Here is a 13564-nt window from a genome sequence, read left to right on the forward strand (position 1 = left end):
ATTAATGAACGGATTCATTTTGAACTCCATGATGAGAAGACCTCCATCTCCAAAAGTCGATTTTGTGCCCTAATTGGTCTTTCTCAAGATCCATCTTTGGTAAATCCTGATTCTATTACAACTGGTCAACTGTTCTCTATGTTCTATCAGATGGAGTATACCGAAACCCTAACCACTGTTACGAAGTTCAAGAAGTCCTACCTTCCTCCTCAATGGAATGGCCTTTTCACGCTATTGTTCAAGGGACTGTCTGAGAGGAGCATTGTCTACGATGGTGCAAGCAAGTCATTCATGACGGTGTTGTATGGGTTGTACAATGGCCTTAACCTAGATTATGGGTCCATTATTTGGCAGCAGTTGGTTCAAAGCTTGGTTTCTTCCTCCAGGCATTCTGAGATCTCATGTGGGCGTTTCTGGTCTCTCATCACCAACTGGGCAATGGATCGTCTTCATGTTCCAATAATGGCAGACTCCTTTCTCTCCTCTATTGCCACCTTTCACACGACGAAAATCATCGTCACTGACCCAACCAAGTTTTCATTCATTGGACCCATTCCTGAAGCTATGCTCGGTCGTATTTCAGTGTCGAGTAACATTCTTCAAAAGTACAGGAAGCGTCCATCTGTTGGTCCAAGAGAGCTTACACCGGCAATGCTTCGTTCCATTGAAGAGGCTGACAAGCCAGCCAAGAGGGGTAAAAAGCCTGAAACACAGAAAGAGGGACCGGTCATTAAACCAACCAAGGGGCAAACCCCCAAGAAGCGGAAATCTGATAAAGCTGCAACTTCTCAGGCTCAACCAAAAAAGCAGAAGAAGCCTGCTAGGAAACTTATTCTTCAATCCTCTAGTGATTCGGATTCCGAATATGTCCCTCCTAAGCAGAAGAACGCTCCACCTTCAGAATCTGAGAGTGAAAGCTCTGATGAAGAGGCTTCGGGCCGAGGGGACACTCTGCCTCGCTCCCCTACTCCAGAAATTCCGGTTCGCTCTTCTCCTCTTTCACCCCCACCGGTTACCATCCCAGTTTCCATCCTTCCTATCTCTCCAATTACCACCTCTCAACCCTTTACTACAATTCCTATTCCCACACCCATTTTCAGAGATACAACTACTACCACTACTACTACAAAACCTGTCTTTACTATTCCCAATCCACCTATAACCGAACCTCCTGTCACAACCGAACCTTCACCTTCTTCAAAACCCTTATCCCCCACACCATCTACTGAAACAACCCCTATTTTAGGCGGTGAGGACTTGGAATTTGATTCCACATATTTCAGTCCTTATCGAGTACAGAGCGATGATGATGACGATGAGCCTGTTACAAAACGTCATCTCAAGGCAGTAAACGACAAGCTAGACCAACCGCTTTCATCTTCTTCCTCTGGTGCCTATTCAAAGGCTGCCTTAAAGGCCTTGTTCTCTTCGGTCGTCGCCGAACACAGTGCTACTTTATCTGCTGCAGCCAAGGCTATTGAAGCCTCTACTTCCTAATGTCAACAGGCTTCTCTCGCTGTTGATGCCTCTACTAAGGAGTGCAAGGAAGCGACCGCAAAAGTCGATAAACTAGTTTCAGAAGCTCACTTATTTCTAGACTCTTTGCAGGCTACTACTGCCAAAAATGCTGAAATTGTCAATACTTCAATAGAGAATCTCCAAAGGTCTCTTCAATCTGAGCGCTCGAGTCTTGAAGCGGCATGCCAAGCCATTGAAGAAGCCAATGAATCACTCCATGCTAATGTCAACAAACGTTTAACTCAACTGGAAGCGGAATTAGCAGTGGAAAATCGGATTATGGATGAGCTTGACAGACACACAGCCCAGCTCAAATTGCAAACACACAAGCTACGAACTACTAATGCTGAGATTAATGACCTCAAGTCCGAAAGGGAGGTCATTAGGAGTTCTGCTGCAGATGTTCACTCCATCCTTCTTCATCTTATTGAGGCTCATGATCCGATTATCACTATCACTGTCAGAAGGCATTTGGCAAACAAGCTCAGACCGGCGCTGGACATTCTCAGCCGTATCGAGGGTGTTCCGGTGACCGGGGTCCAACCGAAACAAGGGGGAGAAAAAGTGTCAAAGCAACCTCCTCCTTCTGGATCAAAACCATCTGCTGAACCGAAGGGTAATGAAGCTTCGGTCAGTAACAAAGATAAAAAGAAAAAGAAAATTGGTGAAGACAATACAGACAATGAATATGATGTCTATGTCGAGATTCCCAAGAAACACGTACAGGAGGCTAATACTTCTGGAAAAGAAATGGAAGAAAACACCAAGAAACAGCAAGCTGAGCTAGAGCTGAAGCGAAAGGAGGCTAAGATCCTTGAGAAGAAAAAGTCCATGTTTCCTGTGTGGACAAAAGACTCGCTTCAAAGATGTGCAATTGATGAGCCAAGCATTCTCTGGCTTGAGCCTATTATTTCCTTTGGTCTTGACAATTCCAAGGATGCACAGTTCGATATGCCAATCACTCGAAAGGCATTTATCTTCCACTGCTTCAACTCAACTGCTGCTATTCCATCTCCAGACCCGAAGGTAGATAGGGATCTTCTGTAATTTTACTTGGAGTTTGCACAACCCCAATACCTGACTTGGAGCTTGAAGAAAATAACCACAGTCAAGGTGATGAAGTCCTATTCAGCAGGGAAATTTATCAATGTCAAATTCAGGGTGACTCGAGGAATCGAAGGCTCAGTCTACCATTTTACCCTCGCTGATCTACCAAACCTTAACCCTCATGACTGGATACTCCTCATTAATATTCTTTTATCAAATCCTCTGGAGTACCAGCCAATAATCGATCATGTCAAGAGTATGCTTGTTTGCTACATACATGAGGTAGCGAAGATGGACCAGGAGATTGCCTCTGTCATACACAAGCGAACAATATTCAAGACTATGGGCAGGGCTGGCAATGTCAATACCATGATCAAGGGGAAGATAGATTCAAAGTATCACACAGTTATGTTCCTCAGGAGCGAAGGTCAAAAATGTATGTTCGCTCTTGTTGACAAACACCTCTTCTCGACGTCTTGTCTTGAGCATATCTTGGAGATCATTCAGAGGTGCGATCAGAACAGCGCAGCTGACAAGAAATTATTCACTGACATGCTGAGGTGGTACATACAGTTCAGACAGACTCGTCTCGCCATAATTCCTCGTTTGTTTAAAGTTATAAAGACGGTGAAGCTTACTCAGAGGAAATGATCTCTCGCCTCATTTGATGCAAAGGGGAGATTATTGAGTCTATTAGATTGCGTCATGGGCTCGATCCTTAGTCCAGTTTGAATGTCGGTATTGGGCTTGTCCAGCCGTGCATTATTTTGTATTAGGGTTTAGTATATAAGTTGCATGCATGCAGACTTAGAAGAGATCGCTTTCATTGTTTTTGCTTCATATTTCTGTAAACCCTAGCTCGCCTCTACAGCGGAAGTTCTTCATCGAGCTCTGCTGAGGCGTGACTCAGTTTTGAATCATAAGCACATATTTGATTCTGTTCTGTGTTCTTTCTTATATTGTTCTTAAACTGTTTGATTTCTTTTATCGTACTTGTGAAAGATCTAATCGATCTAAGAGTTTTGAACTCATCAATTAACCTTGATTTGCCAACATATTCTATAATTTGTTCAATGTGTTGGCTTCTAATTTTTAAGTGCATCTATTTAGTTCTTTCTAGGTAAATCTATGGGTTGGTTCTGCTCCAAGGTATGTGTATGGTGTTAGTTCCAACAGCTAACAAAAAAACAGTGGCTTTTATGTAGGTATGGTTTTATTTGAACATGTAAAAACAACATGTTCTTGTAATGGGATGCCTCAGCGAAAGGACCTGTGAAATCTCACTTGGGACTTGGGCTATGTTTGGTGTACTAGCTGAAAAGCTAGCTGTTAAATAAAAAACTAGTTGATAGCTGAAAAGTCAGCTGATAAAAAATAACGTTTGGTAAAACTAGTTGAAAAGCTAGCTAAAATATATAAAATTACATAAAAGGACATGTAGGAGTATGTGTTTCTATAATTAATTAAAGGGTGTATTTGGAAAATTTTAAAAAAAAGCTCCTAAAAAGCTAGTCTAAGTAGCTTTTCAAAAAGTTAACTTAAAAGCTACTTTTTGGCTTACCAAACACGACAACATAAAAAAGCTCGAAAAATAAGCTAGCTGTGGAGTGCCAAACACAGCCTTGGTGTCCTAAGTTGCACGGAAACGGATACGGTAATGTGAAACGGATACGGAACAGTAACGGGAAACGGCAAAACCCAAAAAATCAAGATACGGATACGACAGAGATACGTCAATGTCAATATAAAATTTTGTGTGTGTGTGTGTGTGTGTATATATATATATATATATATATATATATATATATATATATATATATATATATATATATATATATATATTGATGTCAAGTCCCGCAATGGAGGTTGATCTATTGATGTAGTTGATGATCCTTGTGTTTCTTGAGAAGCCATAATCGATGATGTGATTAGGAATTAAGAGAATCAAGAATGGTGATGAATGATGATTGACGATCCTAATGAATTGTGATCGACTAATCGTCTTTGATCGAGAAGACAGGAGACGACTCACGACAGGGGAGACTTTGATTGACGATCGGTTAGGGACTTAAGGGAATATCAAATACGTTTTGAGCCTTAAAAACAACAGCCATTAGTCTTTTTTGGATTTAAACTTAAAAAGCTCATGTAAACCTTAAAATAAAATAGAAACGGCTAGGAAACTTCATCGAAACTTTAAGGAAACTTCGCAGAAACGTTTCCATGATATCCGATACTTCCAGGAAACGTTTCCAAGGAGTTTCCATGGAGTATCCGTTTCCATGGAGTTTCGGAAACGGAAACGGCAGCCTTAGAGAAGTTTCCATGCATCATAGTTGGTGTCTACGGTGATTGATGATGAGATACAAATGGTTGTGATCGGAAATACAGAAGAATCTAGAGTGCTCCTTGTGGATACCCTATACCACAAAATGTAGCCTTTGCAACTCACTCTCAACATCCCCATCTTACAACGACACCACTTGCCATGACTTTTACCACCACCACCACAAGTAATCTTATAAAACATCCAAAGTAATTTTCGTGTTTTTTAGATGCTATTTCTTTTTTGTTTTTATACTGATATTCTAAAAAAAATTCATAATTTAGGGTGTTTTATGATGCTTGCAGAATTGCCAAATGAAAATCAGAACTGCATAAATCTAATCTCTAAACCTTTGATTCGCGACATTGGAAGTTTGTAGAGCCACCGTTTCCCTTTCTTGAGAATACAAATATTTTTCAGCATCACCATCGATTTCTCCGATGGAGGTCAGCTCTGATATTGTTGTTATTTGAAGTTGATATGTCTTGTTATTAGAAGTTGCTTTATTCAAACAGTAGGTGGAGTTATGGCCTACCCAATGGCCTTCATGCAAGGTAATCTCAACCTCCCAGTAACATTGTTTTTATTAATGACATGACACATTAAGATAAACCATTTGAGATACCTCAGGTTGATTTAATATGCACTTTACTTAGTAAATGTTCTCCAACTAAGTGACAATGCAGGTTACAATGGGGACATCAAAGCGAGTTGGGATTTGATGACAACGTGGTATGCTCTCAGCATTTTCTTTGTGTTTAATATTCCTTTTGTTCATTTACTACATATTTATTATTTTAGTTGAACCAGTTCACTTTTAGTTTCGATTTCTAAAACCACATGGCTTATGAATATGCAAAATTCCCAATACTTATGTGCTCATTATGTAATACATCTTAATACCATTGCAATTGTAGGTGTTGCCCATATAAATCGTGTTGAGACTCTGTGGAAGGGCAAGAAATATCATGGTATGTCGAGAAAAGATCAAGGAAAGTATTTTGTTTAGTTTGGTTTTCATATTGGAGTTCAAGTTGTAATTTTATAGCATATTGTTATATTTACTGTTTTGTGTTTGATTTTACCACTAATTTTAGAACAAGAGTTTGTTCCATATCAATTGAATGTTTATTCCATAGTTTATCTACATATTTGATTGTCAAATTGTTCGATGATCTCTTTAAATGTTAATCAAGCAAATTAGCCTTTATGTTTCATTTTTTATAAATTATCGAAGATAGTTTTAATAATATTATGTCAATAAACTATATACATTTTAGTCCATGTTAATCGTATAAAAGAAAGACACATTTTTCACAAACGGTAAGCATTTTATTGTGTTTTAATAAGATCAAAGGAGTATTTTCCAACCAATGTGCCTTTCGTGTTTAAGATGATGAATTAATAAACAACCAAACTTTTTTACAACAAAGAGTTCGGGAAGATAAATAAAGTGTGGCATGCTTGAGCATTCATTAAAAAGTGTGGTATTAAAAGGAACGAAACGTCAAACACCTTGTAGGCATTCATAAACTTGAATGAAAACGAAATTTTGTAAGAGCTCACAAGAACCAAAACAACCAGATGCTAAAGCATATGGATCCCAACTTAAAAGGAAGGCAGAATCAGAACTCGAAATTAATGGTGGTAGTCACTCTGATAACATAAAATATTTAGAAAGGAGGGGATTTGAGAAGCTATGTTACTATGTATAACAACAAAACTATGAAGAAGGCAGAATCGGAACTAGAAATCAAACAAACCCTTATTTAACTCCTAAGAAGGGTGGAAAACAATATTTGTTTAGCATTTTGATAACGCCTAGTTATTCTAGTGATTAATTTTTTAAGTTTGTCATGTATTATATTGTTGTCATATGAATTATATTAATTATTATAAATTATAAATGCATTACCTACAAGATGGATTTTTTTTTTTTACTTTTGTTAATCTATGATGTTTGTTTAAACTACAGAATTAAATTTTTTATTTTAATCTATGGGAATGATCATGTCCAGCATTAACCTTATTTTGGAAATTAGTTACGAAGTTTGATAATTTTGAAATACATATATTCGTTAATTGGTTAACCACATAATTGAACCTGAAAGACAGTTAACTAGTTTTTTGGTTTAGCTGGATTTCTATTTCGGTTTTTCAGTAATCAATCATGTTGATAAATTCAAAAAATCTTTTATATTACAAATATATTAAACAATAATATAAAGACTGTTAAACACACATAAACAGATGTTATTAGTTTTTGAAATATAACATTTTATCCGGACATCCATTATCCATTCAGCACTTACTTTATCAATACAGAGGAAAATGAAAAGGAAAAAGCTAGTAGTTTAGTTTAGGAAGTCCTTCATCGGATCATCATGGAGGACCTTCTTCATTCTGTAGGCCTCCATATCTTCAGCCGTCACCTGAAACCCAATATTATAAATATAATTAAATAAAGACGAAAATGAAAATGAAAATGAAAAAGAGTAAAAAAAGAAGAAAGTTTAGTTTACACTTTACACACCTCATCGTTCCACTTAACATTATATTTTCGCTTTCTTTCATCCTTCTCTTCTCTCCGCCTCTTGTCCTCCTACATTTTAAATATATATGAAATTGGGGTAAAGTTTGCAAAAAGTAGAAGCATAAGGGTTGAAAAGGAAAAATGTTTTACCTTTTTAAGTGCTTCTGTGAGTTTGGCTTGGTCCAAAACCAAGTCATCAGGTATATCGGTTCCCCAAGTCGCAAGCTGCTTCTCCTCGGTTGGGGCAACAACTTCTGATCAAACAGACAAAAACACATACATTGTTAGTAAGTAGTAATAATAATTTAAAAAAAAAAAAAAAAAAAAAAAAGTAAAAAACCTTGAGTGGCCTCTTTGCGTGCGATGTTGGCCTTCATGAGATCGGATGCAGCTTCAGCAGCTTCAATACCAGCAGCACCTGTGCAGTAACTGTTTCTAATAAACTGCTTACAGCACTTGTAACCCCATTGATGGCCTTTCCACCAAGACCCCCAAACACACGTGTGGTTATTGATGTAAACGTCCTCCTCGTATTTGCTCTTAGGAAGAGCCATTTCCTGATAAATTATAATATATTCTATCAATGAAATGGAATTGTATGGCATGTTCCTTATTTTTATATTATATTATATTTAAATACAAACTTGCTTTGAATTCTATTGTATAAATTACTTTTTATTTTGATTTTATCAAGATAAAAAAAATAGAAGCTCATTAAAACTTCATACTTGTTTTCAAAGAATAAAATTGGAATTTAATTGAATAAATATAAAAGTTAAAGAGTAAATTGCATTTTTGGTCCGTGAGTATAGCTGATAACTGCAATTTTGGTCCTTATTTGAGATTTTTGTAACGTTTTTGGTCCCTGTTCCTTCCAATAGCTGACTGACTTTTGCAACTTTGGACCCAAAAATATAACCATTTTCTTTTGAAAATGGACCAAAAGCATTACAAATAAGGACTAAAATTGCAAGAGAATGGTTTCATGGACCAAAATTGAAAAAAAAAAAATAACAGCTATATTCAAGGACCAAAAATGTTATTAAATTAAAAAGATTTAGTCAATTAAAAATTAATAAAATTAAAATGGGTCCGGTTATATTACAAATTTTTTTATTATTTCCAGATAAGTTATAGCAAAAGTAAGGGTTAATCTCACAAAAGTCTTTATATTTTGTGCTTTTTCCGGATTGAACCTCAAACTTTATTTTCTGCCTGAAAAAGACCTTGTATTTTTTCATTTTTTCTGAAAAAACCCTCAACTTTGTCTTTTTTTCAGAAAAAAAAAAAAAAAAAAAAAAAAAACCTCAACCTTCTAAATGCATCCAAATAAACCCTCACATTTTACATTTTTTTTGGAAAAAAAAAATGATTAAAAGGGCCAGATAGGAAAAAATGAAAAAATACAAGGTCTTTTCCAGGCAAATAATAAATTTGAGGCTTGATCCGGAAAAAAACACAAAATATAAGGCCTTTTATGAGATTAACCCTAAACAAAATTTCATTGAGCATAGTATTAAAAGCTCATTAAAACCCAAATAACTTTACACAGTTTTTTAGTTATATTCATATGAAAACATGTAATTTAATGAAAATAAATATATATATATATATATATATATATATATATATATATATATATATATATATATATATATATATATATATAAAAATACCTGGCCTTTGATGATTCTTCCAGCACGATCATATTCAACTTCTCTTTCACTTTGACCTAATAAAAGCTCTCTTGGAAGCGCCTCGTCAGCAGCTGCATTCCCATATTTCTCAACAATTGTCTCCTTCACTTGAGATTTCAGCTTCTCTTTATTCACTTTATAATTCTTATACAACAACTCAGCTTGTGAAGGAGCAGCTTGCATATGGACATCATTACCCTTCTCAAATGCTTCCCATGCATGTATGTTCAGTTGCTTGAACTCCAATGCTTGTCCACTTACTCTATTCTGATTATCCCCCTGCAATTCCATTCCACAACAAAAATAATATTAATAAACCATTTTCTTTTTTTTTTCTTTTTTTTTAAAATACCATATTTACTCACAGCATAGAACTTCTCGTTTGGATCCATATCTGGAAGCGGATCCTCACGCATGGATCGAGTTTTCGGATCATAATGTGCAGAGTTCACATCAAGATTCAGAAGGTATTTTGCTGTATCTTCTCGAATTCGCAGATTCCTAAATAAAAATAAAAATAAAAAATTAATTAAAGTAAAATCTTTGATGTTATTATAATCTTATATGGATTTTTACCGAGCGTTTATTACATTTAAGCTATGTTTGGGAGCTTTTTTTTAAGTTGTCATGTTTGGCAAGCCGAAAAGTAGCTTATAAGTTAGCTTTTTAAAAAGCTACTTAGACTATCTTTTTAAAATTTTCCAAATATACCCCTTAATTAATTATAGAAAACATATTCTTTTAAATGCCTTTTTATGTCATTTTACATCTATCAGCCAACTTATCAGCTAGTTTTACCAAGGCTATGTTTGGCATACTAGCTGATAGCTGAAAAGTTAGCTGGTAAAAAATGACTTTTGGTAAAAGTAGCTGATAAGTTAGCTAAAGTATATAAAATAACATAAAAGGACATTTAAAAGAATGTGTTTCTATAATTAATTAAAGGGTATATTTAGAAAAATTTTAAAAAGCTCATAAAAAGCTAGTCTAAGTAGCTTTTTAAAATGCTAGCTTATAAGCTACTTTTCGGATTGCCAAACATGACAACCTAAAAAAGCTGGAAAAATAAGCTAGCTTATCTGGCTGTGGCCCGCCAAACACAACCCAAACATCAGTTTTTACCAGCTAACTTTTCAGCTATCAGCTAGTTTTTCAGCTAACAGCTAACTTTTCAACTAGTACGCCAAACATAGCCTTAATTTACATAAAATTCACAAGAATTAGACAAAATCCAAAGAGAAAAATGGACTCACCTAACAGTACCCGTGCTACCACCACCTGTAGTCCTAACACGTTTTTCCACCTTTGCAAAATCCATCTGCTTACTCTCATCAACTTTGGCTTCATCAACTTTCAAAGCATCTTCATTATCTTCATCATCACTAACACCTTCTTCCACATTTTCAGTGTTACCCTTTTCCTCTAACTTCTTAAGTTGTTGATCTTTCAAGAATTTCTTTCTAGCTTCATCACGAGCTTCATATCTTTCAATCACATGAGCATATGATGCTGCATCATACCCATTCCACCTGTCCCTTTTCCCATCATAATCAAGCTCAAATGTCTCTATTTTCTCATCAGGTGCTATGTTTTTACTTGTCCATTTTGCCCCTAGCTTACGTGGCCTCTCCATGCATGTCTTGGTTGTGTGTGTCATTGCTCCACAGCTTAAAACAAACAATTAACAAATTTAACAATCTTGTCTAAAAAACAAGTTATAAAAACTAGAAAAGTAAAATAAAGTTTGCTTACTTTTCACATGCACCCTTTCTGTATTTATCAGCTTGGTATATTTTTGCTCCTCTGTCATACCATGACTTTGTGTAATTGGGATCTGACTTCCATTTCCTTTGATGTTTTAAACTCTGAGAACACAAAAAAAGATAGTTTTACTTTTAGTTATATATATGGCGACATGATTAATGAGAATGTAAGTAAGAAAAAAGGAAAATGAGAAAAGAAGGCATACAGGTCTCTCTGCATTGAGATACCAAGGAGCAGATGACATATACTGAGGAATATGTGGATTAATTTCTTTTCCATCTTCATCAACTTCTGCAGGAGCAAGCCCAGCTTTTCGGGCTTCTTCAAGTTCCATCTGTTTCCTGTGATCCTCCCTGGATTTGAAAGCCACTGCAATAAAAATGAAGATGGTGTGTGATTGGTGAGAAACTTATAATATTCCTTTTCTATATTTAACCTTCAATAATAACATCAATCTCTCTCTATTAGATTTCAAGACTTCGACTAAATGTTATATTGCAATATCTCAAAGTTACCTAGAAAATGTTTCTACTATCATTGGAAAGCTCATTTCTCAAGTTCTGATACTTATGGTTATCTGTATTTCTAAGTTTTTGATTTTTTTTTAGATCATAATCAATCGATTTTGTGCCACCTAGGTGTATTCCAGTCAATTTGTTAAACTCAAGTTAGGTTTCCCAGTCAATGTATACTGCTCTCCAGTTTTTGTTCCAAGATATGTATATTTAATATGAGTTCTAAATCTTCATTCCTCTCATAATTGAACTACAAGTATTACTCCTCATCCTCTTTAACCCATGACAAGAGACTCGGCAACAATCACAGGAGTCCGTTATGTAATCATTCGGACATGTAAACTAAAACCTTTGAGTAGCACTAGGTTTAAGAAAATCGTTCTGACTACTCTTGAAATATGTAAATGCCATCAAGAACATATAAAGAAATCTTGCAGAGTTAAAACAAGAGCATAATAGGCAACAACTGAAGGGAGTAAGACTGAACTACAGATGAACGGAATCTCCTCCTCAATACGAGATCCGATATCAAGCATGGTCAATTAGGGCAAACTATTTCTATAACATGGGAAACCCAACACAGCACACGATATTAACCCTAACCGTAGCACATCGAATAAGAAACGATCTCGGATAAATCGATTAACGTAAGATACACGGAAGAGTAAAATAATTTGAGAAGGGGGTACGAAATCCGCACCTGATGCCGTCGCCATGTTGAAATTTGTTCAGGAGCAAAACCTAGAAATTGGAAGTTCGATTCTGATAATAATACGACTCTGATTTGATTTCAGAGGACGATGACGGTGATCGCAGCTTGGGGTTATTTTGTGTGTCGCAGGATGAGAAGTTATCTCGACCTTTAAATATATTTACAAAAAGACTTTTATCCCTAAAATTAATCCCAAAGACCCCTTAACCGACTCATATTAACCTTTAAATATATTTAACCGACTCATATTAAAGTGGTTTTTAAGTTAAAAAAAATACCAAAGTTTCTAGTCTTAGATGTTATTTTTTATTTTTATGGTCGAGGGTTCGAGTCTCTTCGTAGAAAAAAATATTATGGTATAAATTCAGTAATTAATAGAATTTGTTCTTAATATATGGGAAAATAACATTATTGCCCTACAATGTTTTGATTTTTGGTCGAATTTGTCCTTAATTTAATTTCATGTTTTTTAAGGGAATAAAGTACATTTTATTGGGTCTATTTGGCCATTTTGTAAAATATGAAGGGGTAACATGGTTACTCATTGTCATGTCATTTAATAATTTGTTCTTAATATATGGGAAAATGAAATTGTAACCCCACAATGTTTTGTTTTTTGGTCGAATCGGTCCCTTAATTTAGTTTCATGTTTTTTAAGGGAATAAAGTACATTGTGTCGGGTCTATTTGGTCATTTTGTAATATATGAAGGGGTAACTTGGTTACTCATTATCATGTGATTTAATAAAAAAACAAAAAGTCTTAAGAAAGTTATTAACCCCCCACCCCCCCATAAAGTTGTTGCACAACCACAATCCTTCTATTCAGTTACAATGGACAATGCATAAATTGAAGGTCCATTGCGACTACATGCTATTCGTCTGAAAGATCGATCAGTAGTTTTAAAGCCTCGCTCGATAATCCTCGGGCCCCGCCCAAGATTCTTCTTGGGCCCACCCAAGGTACAATGTGGGCCCCACCCACTTAAACAAAAAAAACATGCAAATCTCACACAGATGTTGTGATATGTGCTCCGACTTAACCCCGTCTCCTTGAGGACGAAAAAGGGTAAGCCTGAGTATCACAGCAAAACAAACAAGATCGTCAGTCGACGTCCAGGAATATATAGAAACGGTTATGGTTTCGGGTTTAAAAATTAGCTTGTTCCGGGCAATCTGGGTTTGGGTCCGTCGGGTCCGGGTAAACCGGATCTAAAAACTGGAACCGAAATCACTTTTAGGGTCGGAACCGGTTTTTGTCAAACATTTAAAAGATGCATATCTCATCCGTTTCAACTCCGATTGATATGCGGTTTTTTCCAACATGTAGTTTAGAGTTTGTACACGATTTTAGACTATAAATTTGTCATTTTTAGTATTATATTCATTGACTTACAGTCCTCCAAAGTCGAGATATCAAAGCTAGAAGTTTTTAGTTTTTTTGTATTCGGTGA

General features: G+C 35.8%; 2 protein-coding genes across 2 annotated transcripts; one reads left to right on the plus strand and one right to left on the minus strand.

Moving 5' to 3' along the window:
- The first annotated feature begins 291 nt into the window (after positions 1 to 291).
- Positions 292 to 6872, plus strand: LOC111884909 (uncharacterized). Its single transcript, XM_023881205.1, has 4 exons — positions 292 to 1173; positions 1300 to 1473; positions 1609 to 2046; positions 6867 to 6872. Exons 1-4 carry the CDS (start codon positions 292 to 294, stop codon positions 6870 to 6872), a joined length of 1500 nt encoding a protein of 499 aa, XP_023736973.1.
- Positions 6873 to 7114: 242 nt separating this feature from the next.
- On the minus strand, positions 7115 to 12260 carry LOC111884905 (pre-mRNA-splicing factor SLU7). The gene is made up of 10 exons (XM_052770557.1): positions 12101 to 12260; positions 11091 to 11254; positions 10874 to 10986; positions 10375 to 10788; positions 9487 to 9622; positions 9101 to 9400; positions 7765 to 7981; positions 7575 to 7678; positions 7425 to 7493; positions 7115 to 7323 (listed from the first exon to the last, which is right to left on the minus strand). The coding sequence occupies exons 1-10, from the start codon at positions 12114 to 12116 to the stop codon at positions 7246 to 7248; spliced, it is 1611 nt and encodes a 536-aa protein (XP_052626517.1). The 5' UTR covers positions 12117 to 12260; the 3' UTR covers positions 7115 to 7245.
- Between the last annotated feature and the right edge of the window lie 1304 nt (positions 12261 to 13564).

Source organism: Lactuca sativa, chromosome 4 (genome assembly GCF_002870075.4).
Source record: "Lactuca sativa cultivar Salinas chromosome 4, Lsat_Salinas_v11, whole genome shotgun sequence".
NCBI lineage: Eukaryota > Viridiplantae > Streptophyta > Magnoliopsida > Asterales > Asteraceae > Lactuca > Lactuca sativa.